Source organism: Pelophylax lessonae (assembly GCF_965119305.1).
Source record: "Pelophylax lessonae genome assembly, chromosome: 5".
NCBI lineage: Eukaryota > Metazoa > Chordata > Amphibia > Anura > Ranidae > Pelophylax > Pelophylax lessonae.
This window is the reverse complement of record NC_138772.1, coordinates 538,382,691-538,401,693: the sequence shown is the minus strand read 5'-3', so window position 1 is coordinate 538,401,693 and position 19,003 is coordinate 538,382,691. Positions and strand designations below refer to the sequence as shown.

At 44.2% G+C, this 19,003-nt stretch overlaps 1 protein-coding gene across 1 annotated transcript in view; it reads left to right on the top strand.

Annotated features, from left to right (window-relative positions):
* COL22A1 (collagen type XXII alpha 1 chain) overlaps positions 1 to 19,003 on the top strand; it is a 624,908-nt gene that overhangs the window by 477,756 nt on the left and 128,149 nt on the right. The window contains exons 36-40 of the mRNA XM_082257569.1: positions 793 to 846; positions 2,722 to 2,775; positions 7,463 to 7,516; positions 11,547 to 11,651; positions 15,336 to 15,380. Coding sequence (XP_082113695.1) covers positions 793 to 846; positions 2,722 to 2,775; positions 7,463 to 7,516; positions 11,547 to 11,651; positions 15,336 to 15,380 — 312 coding nt within the window. The remainder of the gene's footprint in view (positions 1 to 792; positions 847 to 2,721; positions 2,776 to 7,462; positions 7,517 to 11,546; positions 11,652 to 15,335; positions 15,381 to 19,003) is intronic.

The following is a 19,003-nucleotide window of genomic DNA, read 5'->3' as shown; positions in this document are numbered from 1 at the left end:
ACTGATTAATGTAGTAATGTCACTGGTCCCCCCAAAAGTGTCCGATCTGTCCGCCACAATGTTGCAGTCCCGCTAAAAATTGCTATTTGTCGCCATTACTAGTTAAAAAAAAAAAAATAAAAATTACAAATCTTTCCCCTAGTTTGTAGACCCGATAACATTTGCGCAAACCAATCAATATACTCTTATTGGGATTTTTTTTAACCAAAAATATGTGGCAGAATACTAATTGGCCTAAAATTATGTAAAAAATTTGATTTTTACATTCTTTTTATTGGGAATGTTTTATAGCAAAACGTGAAAAACATTGTTTTTTAAATTGTCATGCTTTTTTTGTTTAAAGCACAAAAAATAAAAATGGAAGAGGGGATCAAATACCACCAAAAGAAAGCTCTATTTATGGGGAAAAAAAGGACATAAATTTTATTTGGGTACAGCGACGCACAACAGCGCAATTGTCAGTTAAAGTAACGCAGTGCCGAATTGCAAAAAAAATGGCCTGGTCATTAAGGGGGAGAATCTTCCGGTCCAGAAGTGGTTCAGTTGCACAGATATGAATGGGTATCATTAGAAAACATCGGGAACAACAAGTCGCACAAGTGTGAATAGAGCCTTATGGTAGCATTCACCAATAACTGAATTTCCAACATTTTCCATTCCAATGGCCATCTTTGGCCAGCTTTGGGAATTCTGGTAAGGATGTGTAGCTGGACTAACACGTTAAAAGCTGTTTATGTATAAATGCAATCATCTATTTCCTTTATTCTTACATATTTCAATATATTTATGCAGGGCCCAAAAGGACTGGATGGGGGTAAAGGAGAGCGTGGACCAAAGGGAGATACTGTAAGTATATAATATATATATATTATACAACGTCCTATGAAAATAACAATTTATTTGTGCTTTTTGGTAGTCAGTCACAGGTGCTTAACCACTTCACGCTAAATCACTTACCTGTACGTTATTTGCTGAAGTGGTTGTACAGTTGGCTTTCTTATGATAACAACCGATGCGGATAATTAGCCCCTCAACCATTATAACAAGCAGCGGGAGGGGAAGTCCCCCCCCTCCCACTACCTTTCGCCACTCCGCGCAGGTCGCCCGTCCTACCGGGAGACCCGAACCACCAGCCAGCATGTCCGCTAGCTGGCCGGAGACCCGAAAAAAGCTGGAATCAGCTTTGATCGGGTCTCCGATGTAGTAACCCAGAAGCGACGTCACGACATCACTTCCGGTTTACTCGGCACAGAGGGGTGTTGGGCGCTTGTGCCAGAAGAAAAGGACCCCAGTATAAACAGCCAGGTGGTCAGAGGCTGTTATGGACAAGACTTCGCAGGCGATGCTATAGTTCAGGGCAGCTCTGGCAGGCAAAAAAACGGAAATCCCGCTGGCAACAGAGGAAAGAAACAGGCGCCGCTGAAAGTAGCAACAATTTTATTACATGACAAGATAAAATAGTAACTCACATGGAGGTGTTCTTAAGTCCGTGTTCCATTACAAGATCACTTCCTGTACACAATCTTCCACATCCCGACTGGCCCGCAGCCGGGTGATGATGGTGCAGGAAGGATCGCGAAAGAGCTGGTTCAAGTGGAGGCAGCGGTGAAACGCAAGCTCTCCGGAAGTGACGTAACGTGTCGGAGCATGTGCAATTGGCTCCTTCATCAGACGTATACAGACTCTCTACAATGGCGGTCTTATAAGGACATACACCGGAAGTGACTATAGCAAATGTCAAGGGGCAATACAGAACAAAAACAGAAATTATCATAATGCTGTAGATTACAGACTCTGGTTACCTTTAAAGTAAAAATAAGATTAAAATTATATATGTAATATTAAAATTTATGGCATAGAGTTATGACTAATCTCTTAAAAACAAGATAAACACTTAGGCTCCGTTCACATGTCAGCGTATGGATCTCGGGCAGAACCGCAGCGGTTCCGCCCGCGATCCGGAGATTATTGCAAATCGCGGGACGCCTGTGCATTGCCCGTTGATTTGCAATAGACCCCCAAACGCTGAGCGATGTTGCCGCGATTTCCGCCTGCCGAATCGCGGTAACATCGCGCAAAAAAAAATCGCGGGACGCATTACTCCCAAAAAAGTACAAGAGCTTCTTTGGAGCGTAATGCGTCCCGTGATTTTTTTTGCGCGTGGTCCTGCGATTCGGCAGATGGAAATCGCGGCAACATCGCTCAGCGTTTGGGGGTCTATTGCAAATCAACGGACAACGCACAGGCGTTCCGCGATTTGCAATAATCTCCGGATCGCGGGCGGAACCGCGGCGGTTCTGGCCGAGATCCATACGCTGACATGTGAACGGAGCCTTAAAACCAACACACATATTTACTAAATATGTGCGGAGTGTCCCTAATGCTAATATGCATAAAATATGAAAATAACAGAGAGAAGTGTAAAATAAAAAGAAAAAATAAATAAAAATAAAAAAGAAAAAAGAAAAATCAATAATATTAGGAAAAAACTAATATAGAAAAACTGGCGGCGCCAGTTTGAAAAAATCCAAAGTATTCGAAAACGCAGATCTTGGCGTTTTGAATACTTTGAAGTGCAGTGGAGAGGTTTGGGGTCTTTTAGACCCCATATCCCTCCATAAAGAGTACCTGTCACTGCCTATGACTGTCACAAGGAATGTTTTTTAATTTGGTATTTTATTGAAGTCCACCTACCAATATCAATCTTTTATCTTTTAACAGGGCCCAGTTGGTCCCGCCGGGCAGCCTGGAGCGCGGGGGTTACCAGGAAATGTGGTAAGTCTGTGTTATTTTAAAGACGGTGGCAGGACAAGGTATAATATGTTTATTGGATATTTTCCTTGCCCTAATCAGACTGCACGGGGCTAACATCTCATGATAATGAACATAAGCAAGCTTCAGAAAGGACTCACTCAAAAAGTGATCTGAAGAGAATATTATAGGGGGGAATGTGTGGTGGACATAGGTGATTGTTAGGTTACATCCCCTCCAATTTGCTATTTCTGAGTGTTTTTTGGGGGACAAAGAAGATTATTAATTTGGATAGTAATTTGTGAAAGAAGAGGTAAGAAATATGACAACAAAGTGAATTAACTGTCTTCTTTAAGAGGCTGCAGCCTAGGAGTTGCATCAACAGCTATCACAAAGATGACGCTAATTGCAATGTACTGCAGTCTGTTCAAAATGGACCTGAATAAAATGAAGATTTGCTATGTTATAGGGAACAATTAGGAATAGAGAACAGCAAAAAGGAGAGTAAGTGGAATTTTTGAGTAGTGCCGAAACCCCCACACAGATGGAATATCAGAAATTCTTATGTTTAAAATTAAAAGTTTTTATTACAATTTATCATTAAAGCTGAGTTCCGGCCTCAAAATCGAAAAAATCGATTTTGGGCCATCCGCTTGCTGAGGGTCACTTGAAAAAAAAATGGATGCTCCTGATTTTTTTTTTTTGTTCACTTACCTTGATATTGAAGAAATTATACTCACTTTCCTTCCACTTCCTCCCTCTGCGGCCGCGGGCCGCGCCGTCTCTTCCCGGCTTGCGATGACTCCTGGGAGCTGAACGCCATCGCTCCCAGGAATCAATGCGCCTGCACCGGCCCCGCTCATCCGTTCTGGTGCAGGCGCGCCATTCCCTGCTAAACAGCTTCTGGGCATGCCCAGGAGCTGTGCAGGGATGCCACACCTGCACCGGAAGTGACGAACGGGGGCCGGTGCAGGGCATTCTGGGACTCCGACGTCACCGAAGAGGCCGCAGAAGAGGACGCACTGGTTTCAGCTGCCCACACCTGAGATGGCAGCGCTGGAGAAGAAATTTTAAAGGTAAGTATTTATTTTAAAAGGTAACCCGGGACAGTTCAGAGGCTATCCATTGTTTAATGTACTAGCCCTGACTGTCCCGGCAGTGGGCCGCATTGCCTGCAGTTCTGGGCCGCAGGTTGGACATGCCTGCTTTAGTCCGTATTCGTGAGTTTTACTTTTTTGCAAACTGTGGTTAGGCGTTATGTATCATGTATGTTTCTCCTGCTGAAGAGAAGAATTTCTAAATTAGTGAGGATATTCTGACCATTGTTGTAAGTCATATTGCAAATTTGGAGAAGATGAGAGAGACCGCTGGCAATTTATTGGAGAACACATGCCAGCAGGTTGTTTCTTGTTTGGCTCCCGTCCCCCATAATGATAAGAATTAGTCATTACTGCACTGCAGGTATCTCCACATAGCGAGACGTGGCTCAACGCTGGTAATAAGAATATTTACCTATTTTTCAAATATCTCACTTCCTCCTTTAGATTGCTAGTTCTTGAGAACAAGGCCCACACCCTTTTTATTCATTGCTGCACTATGTTTAATCTTGAGTGTTTATTTTATGAGATCTCCTCAGTGGAACAAGTTGGCACACATAAGAAGTAATACGAATCTCTAAGCATATGTGCAGAAATATAAAATGATTTCTGGAAAACACATGAAATATTTACATATTTTAAATGGATCTTTCATGCAACATATATAAGAATTCGTATCCTGAAGTCATGTATCCATACGTTAGGTGCATGGAATGGGAATTGAGGTCACCCTGGGGAAGCATCAGGGGTGGGGGTGGATAGCTGGAAAAGAATGTTATAGAATTGAATATTTAAATTAGATTGTAGGGAAATTGAGTGTGTGCCATAAAGAAAAGGGAGCAGCTACCATCTACTAGGTTAAAAGCAGCTCCTGTGGATGACTTTTCCACAATATCACGGTTCTTACTGTAAAGAAGTCTTTCTATATGCAGAGGTTAAAAATAACCTCAAATGTGAATGCTGGGTCCAAAAAGTCAAGAAAAGGGCTCCCTATATAGGCTGATCTTTATTTCAGGTGTGACTTACCATGCCTTGTTCTGATTAGTAGCAGAACAAGGCATGGTAAGTCACACCTGCAGTAGAGACAGCCATCATGGTACAGATGCCTTCTTAGGGCCATCTTACTGAATGGGTACGCTGGGCAGTTTCCCGGGGGCCCCACTTGCCTGGGGGTCCCCACCTGCCCAGCGACCCAACCCAGCCAAGCATTAATCCCGATTCCCGTGTGCATTCTGCCGCCGAACTTAGCAGGTGGCAATCACCTGTCGGTCCTGCGCTGCTGTCAGGCCACTTGGGCCATGGAGGAGAATCCCACAACTGCAGAAATGCCTGTCTGCCTCCATGGGAACAGGCATATACAGGAGAGTTGAGTCTGACTCCCGTCCGTGTGTGTGTTCACCTGACCCAGCCACCGAACTTGGAAGCTGTCATTAGCCTGGCACTGCTGTACCAATAAATATCGCCTTATCGATAATTTGCATTTTTATTCTCATGGGTGATTGTGTAGGCAGGGCCCCCAGTGCACTGCATTGCCCAGGGCCCTTTATTGCTCTTAAGATGGCAATGTGCCCTCTTGATAACTCGTCATCTGATGACTGTTGGGGGAATATTTCACAAACAGCAGGATAGGTGAAGGAAGCACAGATCCACAGAATTAATACATCAGAAACAAGGAGATCCATTCACTGCAGGTCCTCAGGTACAGCTTCCCCTCCAGCCAGGGGAACAGTGAGCAGCACAGTTGTAACATCACCAAATCCCACTCCAAATCTGATTTGATGCGAGAGACACAGTCAGAGGCAGCAGTCCTACACAGCATATATAGCAGCATATATAACTATTATAAGGCCCAGGAAGTACACTGCTATTTATCAGCATAAATTCAACACAAAAGGCAAAACTTCTAGAGCAGGGGTGTCAAACCCAATTTCATCGCCGGCCGCATCAGCATTATGGTTGCTCTCAAAGGGCCGGTTAGATCTGTAGGATTAGATGTCCAGAGCACCCCATTCCCCCTTACACGAGATGTCAAGAGCCCCCTCACCATCAGAAGTCAAGAGTCACCCAGCCTTCCTTACATCACAATGCACCCCCTTACCTTGTGCTGCTGCCAGGAAGAAGATGCGGGTGGATCTGGGAAGAAGTGCAGGGTCTGGAGGAGAACCAGAGGAGGGCTGGAGTCATCTTCCAGAGTCTGCTGAATGCTGAAAGCAGGGAAGGCAAGGACAAGGTAGTGTTGCGGCTTCACAGAGAGGTGCAGGATCTGTAGGAGGAGTTCTGCCCTCCTCTCTGCTTCGGACTGCTGAGAAGGGGGGTGGGCAAAGACGAGCCTTTCTGCAGCTGCACAGAGGACTGCAGGATCTGGCAAAGGAGTTATGTCCTCTCTGCTGCCGACTACAGAGACAAGGTGGGGGCAGAGACAAGGGGTGTGCTGCAGCTGCAGGAGAGGTGTGAGGGCCACATGAAATGGCCTGAGGGGCCACATTCGGCCCGCGGGCCTTGTGTTTGACACCTGTGTTCTAGAGTATTTGGCTAGGCATAGTTTAATTTGCAGACATGATCTGATAAGCAAAGGGAAAAAAGATGTAGGTAGACATTTAATTGATGCCAAATTTGGCATGGGCAGCAACACATGGGCAGGCCTGAGCCAATGTCAATTACAGAAAAAATGCCATTCAAGCAACCCACCATCCCCTTCATTTTTACTTGACCCCCCCTACCCCTAACTAGGCATGTTGTCCATCCTTTCCAAAACAGTGCAGGGAAAGTTCCTTTATATTGTAAATTAGCCTTTCTCAACCAGGGTTCCATGGAACCCTAGGGTTCCTCCAGAGGTGACTATAGGGGTTCCTTGAGCAGTGAACAACGTCTGCCTCTGTGATGAGTAACCACTATGAACTATTATCTTTTGAACTATCCATAAGGGGGGGGGGAATCTTCCCAATCATCACAAATGCAAGAAACATTCTTTTAAGTGACCATCGCACTAAAGTACTGTGAACCTTTGAGGTAGTAATTATTAACAGGGGTTCCCTGAGCCTGGAAAGTTATTTCAAGGGTTCCCCCATCTTGAAAGGGTTGAGGAAGGCTGATTTAAGTCACAATGATACTTATTTGTCTTACAGAGAAAGATGAGACCGCCAAGGATATAATATAAGCCCAGTAAATCTTTATTGCACATGGCAGAAGGTCACAGGAAAATCCATGTTTCAGGGTCCCTCTTTACAAGCTGAGCTTGAATAATTGTGTGATATATGAAATTAAATAACAGATCCATTCTGCATACTGAGTAGATTAACATGGATTTGCTGATACATAATTCTAGATATCACATCATTATTCCATCTCAGCTTTCACATAAGCCCTGATGAAGTGGTCTGGTGAGTCCCCATAATGAGTTGGCTTTTCTTGTGATCTTTTGTTATGAGTAATAAAGATTTACTGGGCTTGCATTATTTTCTTGGTGCTCTCATCATTCTCAAATTCTTTAGACTATTCCGGGGGCCCCTAGGGATTGCATGGTGGACAGAGATTTGCCTCCAAAATCTGTATCTAAAGTCTTTATTTTGTTTTGGTTCCAGTACTCTACTCACACATCTATCTTTGTTTTTCAGGGAAGTCCAGGAGATTCCGGTCTAGCAGGAAAAGATGGACAGAAGGGTGAAAAGGTGAACCTACGGAGGCTTTTTCTTTCCCTTATCAATCATTTTTAAGACATTTTACTGCTTTCATCCTGCATGTTAAGCAGAGATTACGGGAGAGGGCAGAGACATTTCCATCTGTACTCTGCCCGCCTGATCTCCTGATATTTGTACAGAAAACTGAAACTGAAAAGTTCATCAGATCAGACAGAGCTTATTTATTTTCTCCATCTGTTTGCCGGATAGAAGGGGGAATTGGGAATGTGGGCAGTGATGCTGAGCAGAGACGTTTTACAGTGAGCTTGGCTGCAGAACAGCAGCAAGGAACAAGGAGAAATTGTCTATTTTACGCTCAGTGGTCATACGCTGATATCCCAGGTATAAGTGAAGTCTGATGACCGTTTTGTAAACCATAAAAAGCTTTCTTGAAGATGTAGTACGTTCCTTCTCTGGGCCGTAGTGCTGACCAAATGAATATTTAAAGTCCAACGCCACCCACAAGGTGAAACCTTATTGTGGTTGTGTTCGGGTCCTAAAAGGGTACCCTTGGGCATTCCACTTAAGGTGGCAAATTGAAATTGATTGTCCATTCTCTATTTCCTCTCTTCGCTCTTCCCCTCCTGTACCTGACCAGAAGTACCTTTGATAATCTGCCTGCTGGTTCACCCAACAGTAACAGGCTGGAAGTTTTTCATACATTTCCTTTCCGACACTGGCCATCCATGTTAAGATTTTTGTTTGAACCTTCGTAGAAAATGTTTTCCTCGGAACATTCTTTCTTGCCATCATTGAGAAAATAAATTTAGTTCAAAGTTTCAAATTTCGTCAAGACCTGCTATTCAAATAAAATCCCAGACATATTGGACCGGTTTCATGACAATATGTCCAACTTTTCCTGAACAAAAACCAAATTCACATCTAGAATTTCATTTGTTTGAAAAACATTTTCCCTCCTGCTCTTCAAATTTTATCATCTCTATAGTCGAAAATGATTGTCACGTACATGGTCTGAGCCCAATTTGACCAGAGGGCTTCCCTTGCGGCTAAGTGCCAAGCACCCCCCAGGTGAGAACAGGGAGCGCTAGGCTCAGAGCAGCACAGTTGACATTTAGGTAGATCTGCTAGAAGCTGCACAGCGCAAATGGATAGCTGTTAGCTGGTCTGTCTGGACAGATGGCAGGACTTCCATTGCCCCTGAAGATGTAGCAGGACAGGGCAATGACCACAGGCAAGGTGGCACCCGAGGAAGAAGCAGGATCAAGCTGCAAGGACTGGACTTAAGAGTAGTCCGGTTGGTAGCCGAAGTCCGACACAGGAAGGAAAGCCAGGGAGTAGGCAGGTGCATAGTCAAGAACAAAGCTGAGGTCATACACAGGGATCTAGTGGAGCAAGCGGAACAGTAGTCAGGGTCATGCACATTAAAACAAGAAAAGAAGAGTGCTTGAGCAAGCTGGGTCAAAACTTAGGATCAGGCAGCAGGGAAGTCCAGAGGCAAGCCAGAGCGGTAACAGGTAATCCAAGGCATACAGGAGACACATGAGCAATGAGTACTGGTAGCTGAAAATCATCCAGTAAAGTCTGATGCAGCCACTGTCCTTATATATGGCATTTGGCCCCAGTTCTGGCAGCAGATGTGTGTGAATGTGCGCCAGTTTTCATGCTAACGTGCACGTATGTGCGCGTGCGTGCATTTATGTGCAAATGAGCACGGCCCTGTACAGTATTGGCAACCATGTCAGGTCTTTTCCTCACCACATGCATATTTTTATTTTGCTGTCTTCTTTTCAGCACATGCTCACGTTTGTTCTGAATAGCACCCTGACACCGATTGCCAGTTTGACCTCACTAACTATTAGAAAATTCAGGGAACATTCCGGAAACTAGAATTTTTAAATGGAATTCTACTGATGTATGGCCAGCTTTACACAGAATTTCATCTTACGTATTTGCAGCTATGTTTTCCTAGACAGGAACAGTCAGCACCCCGATCCTTCCACACTGGTAGTAGCTAGAGATGATCAAAATTGAGAGTTTTCATTTCCACGATGATGTTGTCATCATTTCACTATTTGGGCAAAATATATTGGAGTCAGTGGGAAAGGCAAAAATTAGGTGGATTTTGGTGAGTTTTAGGGTGCATTAGGCTTTAAATGGCTCTTGAGGGTTACAGAAGCTCATTTTAACTATCATGTAGCTCTTCATGTGTCATAAAAACAGTTCCTTATTAGCCACAGAAAAAAAAATCAATCTCAGCTACTTTTGTGTTAATGAAATTAACAACAGGTGCACTTGATGGGCAACAATGAGACAACCTTCAAAACAGGAATGGTTTTACAGGTGGAGGCCACTGACATTTTTTTCCCTACTCATTTTCTCTGACTGTTTTTCACTAGTTTTGCATTTGGCTAGGGTCAGTGTCACTACTATTAGCATGAGACGATACCTGGACCCTATAGAGGTCGCCCAGGCAGTCCAACTCCTCCAGAATGGAATATTAATACGTGCCTATGCCAGAAGGATTGCTGTGTCTCCCAGCACAGTCTCAAGAGCATGGAGGAGATTCCAGGGGTCAGGCAGTTACTCTAGAAGAGCTTGACAGGGCCATAGAACGTCCTTTACCCATCATCAGGACCGTTATCTGCTCCTTTGTGCAAGGAGGAACAGAATGAGCACTGCCAGAGCCCTTCTGGACCTCCAGCAGGCCACTGGTGTGAATGTCTCTGACCAAACAATTAGAATCAGACTTCATGAGGGTGGCCTGAGGGCCCAACATCCTTTTCTGGGCCCTGTCTTAACTGCCTGGCACCGTGGAGCTCAATTGGCATTTGCCATTGAACACCAAAATTGGCAGGTCTGCCACTGGTGCCCTGTGCTTTTCACAGATGAGAGCAGGTTCACCCTGAGCACATGTGACAGACATGAAAGGGTCAGGAGAAGCCATGGAGAATGTTATGCTGTCTGTAACATCGTTCAGCATGACCAGTTTGGTGGTGGGTCAGTGATGGTCTGGGGAGGCATATCCATGGAGGGGCAAACAGACCTCTACAGGCTAGACAATGGCACCCTGACTACCATTAGGTATCGGGATGAAATCCTTGGACCTATTGTCAGACCCAACTCTGGTACAGTTCCTCCTGGTGCACAACAATGCCTGGCCTCATTTGGTGAGGGTATACAGCGAGTTCCTAAAGGATGAAGGAATTCATACCATTGAACGGCCCCCCACGCTCACCTGATCTGAACACCTCTCGGACATTGTGTTTTGGTCCATCTGACGCCACCAGGTTGCACCTCAGTGTGTTCAGGAGCTCAGCAATGCCCTGATCCAGACCTGGAAGAAAATACCCGATGACACTGTCTGTCGTCTCATTAGGAGCAAGCCCTGACGTCAGGCATGCATACAAGCACGTGAGGACCATAAATACTGAGTACCATTTTGTGTTGCTGCAATGAAATTTCGGCTAAATGGACTAGCCTGCTGCATCATTTTTTCACTTTGATTTTTGGGGTGTCTTTGATATCAGCCCTCTGTAGGGTGATAATTTTCATTTCCATCAAACTATGTGGCATCCTTTCGTTCCTAACACATTACCCAGTCCATACCAGTATAGATATCCAGCATGATTTCTTTCCCCATTGAGATCTGATGTGTTTTCAAAGTGTTCCTTTAATTTTTGGGAGCAGTGTACAAATGCAGTATACTTTCCTTTTAAGGCAAAGAAACAGTAGAGTGAATAATCTGTATGCGGATCCCTTTCCCTGTTCCATTCCTCCTCAATTTCTTCAGGAGAAACAGAATTGATAGAAGAGAAGGAAAGACGCCTAGGTGCTTCAGTTCAAACAAAACGCAAAAGAGTTATTTCTGACTTGTGGAACATCTAATATCACGCTTCATAGTGGTGGGGACAAAAACGGTACAGATGATTTGTTGTAGAATGAAATACATTCTACCATTTCTCTGTCTCTGTGAGCTCACAATAGAGGCCGAGGACGAATTTGGGTCAGCTGTAAAACAATGGAAAGTTAATGTGAAAAAACTCTGTTGTAAATTTTTCAGGGTGATGCGGGCCGAGATGGAAAAGTCGGGTCTCCGGGCCCTCAAGGGGAAGCTGGACTTGCTGGTTTGCCGGGATTACCAGGAAAAGGCAAAGATGGTGAACGGGTGAGTTTAAGTATCCTATACTGGACGTACAAAAAACAGTGTAGCAATCTTGGGATGATGACTTTACAATACACTATAGGGCCAAAAGTATGTGAGTAACCCCCAAAATATCAAGTTCTGGAGTTTCCAGTGAAAGAAGTTGTTCATGTTACACCATACAGTACAAAGACATATTAAGCAATTGTGCACTTCCAACCTTGTGGTATCAATTTGGGGAAGGTCTTTTTCCGTTCCAGCATGACTGCCTCCTGTACACAAAGACCGCTCTATAAACATGTAGTGCAATCAGTATCTAGATCAGTGGTCTCCAAACGGCAGCCCGGGGGCATTATTTGCCCCATTGTTGCTGACATTGTTCCTGACACCAAGAATGGGGCACTATTCTTCAACTGACACCAATGATGGGGCACTATTCCTCCCATTGACACCAATGATGGTGCACCATTTCTCCCATTGACACCAATGATGGTGCACTATTCCTCCCATTGACACCAATGATGGTGCACTATTCCTCCCATTGACACCAATGATGGTGCACTATTCCTCCCATTGACACCAATGATGGTGCACTATTTCTCCCATTGACACCAATGATGGCGCACTATTCCTCCCATTGACACCAATGATGGTGCACTATTCCCCCCATTGACATCAATGATCGTACACTATTCCCCCCATTGACACCAATGATAGCGCACTATTCCTCCCATTGACACCAATGATGGCGCACTATTCCTCCCACTAACACCAATGATGGCACACTATTCCTCCCATTGACACCAATAATGGCGCACTATTCCTCCCACTAACACCAATGATGGCACACTATTCCTCCCATTGACACCAATGATGGGGCACTATTCCTCCCACTAACACCAATGATGGGGCACTATTCCTCCCACTAACACCAATGATGGTGCACTATTCCTCCCACTAACACCAATGATGGCACGCTATTCCTCCCATTGACACCAATGATGGAGCACTATTGCTCCCATTGACACCAATGATGGCACACTATCAAATCCAAAGTTAACCCTTAGGCTGCCTTCACACTTAAGCAGAGCGATTTTCTGGCATTTTATTTTGTTTTTTTTTTGTTTAAGCTTCAAGCATTTTGTTTAAGCCATTAGAAAGCACTGAAGGGACGAGGCCAGTTAGAGGCCTAAAAAAGCCAAAATTACACTTGAATAAATGCTTGAAAAAGCTCCAGAAAATGCTCAACTTGAATATTTTCAGACATTTCCCGTTGAAGTCTGTGGAGCCAAAAATGCCCAAATCTGCTTCAGAAGTAGCTCATGTAGCTTTTGAAATGTCATGCTTTGGGCTGCCAGTGCCTGAGCTCTCATATAAGAACAGCCCAAATTTTTTTACATAGGATTTTGGAGGTTGAGCATTTTGGAGCTTTGAGCTTGAGTGTACAATAAATAGGGCTGAGCGTCATGTTTTTTTGAGTCGTTCTTTCTGGCGCCTCTACGCCCGTTTTGACGGCTCAAAACATTTAACGTTTAAAACATTTTAAGCGTTCGTGTACAGCGTTTTTGAGCTTTGGAATTTTTTTTAAATAGCCAATAGAGAAAAATATAATGTGTTTCATCATTTGTTGCTATGTTTTTTTCAGCTTTTTCATTTTCTTTTATTTATTATATATTTACACACCAATCAAGCATTTCTTTGCATTTCTAATGAACAAAAAATGCTTCAAAAACCCACCAATCTGCCCCATTTGAGTTACAAAAAAAGCTCCAGAACTTTTTTGAGCTTTAAGTGACTTGTAGTCGAGATGTGAACCGTCTCCATAGAGGATAATTGATTGTTCTTCCAGTATTTGGAGCTTCTAGCTTTAAGCTACAAATCCCTGAGGTGTGAATGGGGCCAAGGCTGACATCCTCAGAGGGAAAAACTCAAGAGATGCAGAAAAGGAAATGGCTCAGATATTCAATAATTCTCCCAGTGTGCTTTAGAAAATTCCCCAGGCCCACTGTTTGAGTATGTAAAATCCATAACAGAGAATGACACTTTTCTAGCACACCTTGCTGGAGCGAGCTCAGTCAACATTTGGCAGACAGGATAAAGAGTTAGAGGAACACTCATGTTGAGGCACAGTTAGGCAAACCACAGCCCACTGCTGGCCAGAGAACCCACACAAATACAAATAAGGAATTTAAAAAAATACTACATCCCTACAAAGACATGGTTTAAAGGGTTTGGTGTGGTGGAACTCAAGGGAGCTGCACAGAACCCAGACCTCAACCCTACTGAACACCCTTGGGATGAGTTGGAGTACTTATGTCTTCTCATCCAACATCAGTACCTGTCCTCACAAATGTTCTTTTAGATGATGAAGGGGCATACATCTCCAAAAACTTGCGAAAAACCTTCCTAGAAGAATGGAGACTTTTATAGCTCCAAGGAGTGAAGGGCATCATGGTATGGGAATGTGATGTCCATCAAGCTCCTACCACTGTCATGGTCTGGTGTCTACAAGCCATATAGTGTATTTATTACTCATAGCAAAAATGCATAAATTAAAGTAAAATAAGGCATCTCATACAGTAAAATGTCCATATCTCAAATATCGACATGTGCGGCCTTTTAATAAAGAAGTCTCTCTGTTCATTCACTTCAAAGCCTCTTTATAAATAGGCCTCTATGTGTCGATATTTGACATCTAGGCATTTCATCATTGGTCTTTTTATCCGGCAGTCTTCTACTAGATAAATAAACAACACATAAATAAAAAGCACGAATAAATCTATTTAAATTGAAGATATCATTCTGGGAAGTGACATTTTCCTTTTCGCAGTTGACTTTTTTGTTCAGTACAGCCATAGAATGACACTGCGGTCAGCCTTTACCCAGCCTGAAACGGACGATGAAACTGAACAATACAAACAGCTACAACTATTTTTTATATTATTATTATACAGGATTTATATAGCGCCAACAGTTTGCGCACCGCTTTACAATATGAGGGAAGACAATACAGTTACAATACAATTCAATACAGGAGGAAATGGACAGCCCTGCTCATTAGAGCTTACAATCTAGAAGGGAGGGTCAAGTGAAACAAAAGGCAATAACTGTGGGGGGTGAGCTGATGGAGAAAATGTAAGTAGAGTTGTTAGGTGTGGGTAGGATAGGCTTCTCTGAAGAGGAAGGTTTTCAGGGATCGTCTAAAAGCTAATAGAGAAGGAGATAATTGGACAGAATGGGGTAAGGAGTTACATAGGATTGGAGAGGCTCTGGAAAAGTCCTGAAGGCGAGTATGGGAGGAGGTTGACGAGGGAGCTAGAGAGCAGGAGGTTTTGAGAGGAACGAAGAGAGCGATTAGGTTGGTATTTTGAGACTAGGCTAGTGATATAGCTGGGGGCTAAGATGTGGATGGCTTTGTAAGATGTTGTTAGTATTTTGAATTTAATTCTCCAATGGAGGGCTTGACAGAGAGGAGCGGCGGACACTGAGCGATTGGAAAGGTGAATGAGTCTGGCAGCAGCATTCATGATGGATTGAAGGGGGGATAGCCTATGTAGAGGTAAGCCAATGAGAAGGGAATTTCAGTAGTCAAGGCGTGAGATAACCAGGGAGTGAACTAAGAGTTTTATATCTTTAATAAACGCGCGCCACTGTTTTTCTTTTACTTTTATATGTTTCTCTAACACACCCTGTCCCTTTTTCTTGTAGGGTGAACGAGGATTCCCTGGGCCCCAAGGACAATCCGGTTCGAAAGTAAGTAATACGATATTCCACTGTGAATCATCAAAATCTTGTAGGCTTATTTTTAGTGGGACTTCACCCGAAAAAGCAAAGACGTTATTGAAACCGAGACACTATTTTATTGGAATAAGTTGATTTTGGCATCCAAACTTGCTGCTTTTTAGTACCTGCATAAGTTAGATTTTTTTTGCACCATTGGATCAGCCTTCCAGAAAAACGTAAGTATGGAGTTAATTATTATTATTATTATACAGGATTTGTTCAGCACCAACAGTTTGTGCAGCGCTTTACAACATAAAACATAAGGGCAGACAGTGCAGTTACAAAAAAATTAAATTCAAAGGGAATCAGAGGGCTCTGCTCATTAAAGCTTACAATGTAGGAGGGGGGTCAAGTGATAAAAAGGTAATAGATGTAGGGGACGAACTTATGAAGAAAATAAAAGTACAGTTGTTAGGTGGGGGGAGAATATACTTCTCTGAACAGAAGAGTTTTCAGGGATCGTCTAAAAGCAAACAAAGTAGGAGATAGTCAGACAGATTTGGGGTAAGGAGTTCCAAAAGATGGGAGAGGCTCAGGAAAAGTCCTGGAGGTGGGAGGAGGTGATGAGGGAGCTAGAGAGCTGGAAGTCTTGGGAGGAACGAGGAGAATAAGTAGGTTGGTATTTTGAGACTAGGTTAGTGATGTAGAGTAGCTGAGTGCCAAGTTGTGGGTGGCTTTGTAAATTATTGTTTGTATTTTGCATTTAATTCATTGGGTGAGAGGAAACCAGTAGAGGGACTGGCAGAGAGGAGTAGCAGACGATGAGTGGTTTGTAAGGTAGATGAGTCTGGCAGCAATGCTCATGATGGACTCAAGGGGGGATTGCCTATGTAAAGGTAAGCCAATGAGGAGGGAGTTGCAGTAGTCTAGGCGAGAGATGACCAGGGAGTAAACTAGGAGTTTTGTGGTGACATTGGTTAGTAAGGGCTATATTTTGGAGATGTGGCATAGGTGGAGGTGGCAAGATTTGGATAGTGATTGTATTTGGGGCCGAAAAAGGGTAGTTCAGAGTCCAGGATTACACCTAGAACCTTGGCAGGCGGGGATGGATTGATCAAGTGTCCTGGTGCCTAACCTGCGTCCCGAAGGTCACATGCGGCCCTTGGCTAAATGATGTGTGGCCCCGGGACCTCAGCAGACTGTAGTGGGAATATGGATTAGGCCGGGGCCAGCATAATAGTATTGATCTCTGCTATCCTCATGTAAGATGTTTCCAGTTTCATATTGCCTTCTGCAGGATTTCCCCAGCCAACAATATATCCTGTCCACACTCTCTGACCCTCGTTTCCTCTTATTAGGAATGCAGTTTCTGACAGTCCCCTCAAGCATTATATACATTGAACACTATGTGTGGCCCTTTGGTGATGTCAGAAGCCTCAGTTTAGCTAATGAGTTGACAGACCGCAGATATAGTATATTAGATAAGGTCAGAGGTGCTGACAGCACTCTTGCAGCCCCAGACCATGACACTCCCACCACCATGCTTGACTTTAGGCAAGACACACTTGTCTTTGTACTCCTCACCTGGTTGCCGCCACACGCTTGACACCATCTGAACCAAATAAGTTTATCTTGGTCTCATCAGACCACAGGGCATGGTTCCAGTAATCCATGTCCTTAGTCTGCTTGTCTTCAGCAATTTGTTTGCAGACTTTTCTTGTGCATCATCTTTAGAAGAGGCTTCCTTCTGGGATGACAGCCATGCAGACCAACTTGAGGCAGTGTGTGCGGTGTATGGTCTGAGCACTGACAGGCTGACCCCCCACCCCTTCAACCTTTGCAGCAATGCTGGCAGCACTCATACATCTATTTCCCAAAGACAACCTCTGGATATGACGCTGAGCACGTGCACTCAACTTCTTTGGTCGACCATGGCGAAGCCTGTTCTGAGTGGAACCTGCCCTGTTAAACCGCTGTATGGTCTTGGCCACTGTGCTGCAGCTCAGTTTCAGGGTCTTGGCAATCTTCTTATAGCCTCGGCCATCTTTATGTAAATCAATACTTATTTTTTTTCAGATCCTCAGAGAGTTCTTTGCCAGGAGGTGCCATGTTGAAGCCACTTAGTCTCTTTGTCAAGCCATGCCCCTATGTTGGATGCCAATCTATTTATATAGCAGTGGGACAACAAGGTGCAGTGGAACATAGATTAAATAGATTTAATTTATAGACTGAACCACTTGCTGACCGCCCCCCACATATATACTGCAGCAGGTTGGCTCGGCTGCGCGAATCGCTGTACCTGTGCGGCAATCCGCGGTAGCACTTTTCGGGGGCGAGTGTGCTCCAGCGGCGGCACTCTCCTGCCCCCACTAGGCAGCGGAGATGCCGATCCATGGGACTCGCGATTGCTCCCCGCTTAGAGAGAACACTGGTCAGCTGTTGTAAACACAGCCGACCGTTGTTCTCTCTGAAATATTTACAGAGCACCTGTGATCCTTCTACAGTATCTCCCCCCCTGATGCTCTGCTGATGTCACATCTGGCCCACTTTGCGCTCTACGGAGCCCTCCACCAGTTTCCTACTTCCAGGCACTGGCTGGACTACTACTAAGGCTGCAAGTTTTTGGATGGGACTCAACTGTCAGGAATTAGCAGCAGAGATGGCCAGATATGCGTGGCTACACTTAGAGACTGAGACCAGACTATATATAGTAAATTAAATGTATTAAAAAATGTTTGGCATTTGGATGTCTTTTTTTTTTCTATTAATGCATTTACTTTACTATATATAATCTGGTCTCAATTTCTAAGTGTAGCCACACAAATCTGTCCATCTCTGCTGCTAATTCCTGACAGTCGAGTCCCATCCAAAAACTTGCCGCTTTGGTGATTAAACAGGAAACATGCAAACGTAAAGATACAAGTGAACTATAACCAATAACAACAATACCTAACTACAAACTAACTATATACAATAAGTACAAAAATTGGGAACACAGATGAACAGGGTAGACTGGCGATGCATGAAACAGATGGGAAGGGGGAACCAGGATAGGGATCAGGTACAAGGGGAGCAGAAATAAGACAGCAGGGTTTAGGATGCAGGGCAAAAGCAAGATCAGGAGAAGGATAAACTTCACACAGTATCTGGCAGCAAGCGAAGCAAAACACTGGAGCAGGGTGTATCAGCAGAAGATAGGCTAAATACCCTCCCAGCAGCCAGCATCAGGTGGAGACTGATTACTGTGATCTGCTGGCTTCGGGGAAACACCCACAGGTGGACACTGAAACTACAACTTTCGGGGAAGTACAGTGCCACCACCAAGGGGCCCAAGTCCCAACATCCACATCTCCTGTGTACAAGCATATCACAGACAGGACCTTGACTCAGAGCTCCTGTTTATTCTGGCATCCTCTGGTGTATTCTCAGTTCTACAGGTACAGCCAGTTGACAAGCCTAGTGTTTTCTTGCCCAAACTGTGGTACCCTACTGTGCTGAGTGTTTTCTCACCAGAGGTCCACTTTGTTAATGAGCAAGTGTTTGGACTGTGAGTTATCAGTTGTCTTTCACCACAATAAATAAGTAATTTACTGCATTCAGATGGCGCCCTCTTCTCTCCATTGTCTGTTACACTTCCGGGGTGCCTACGTTCT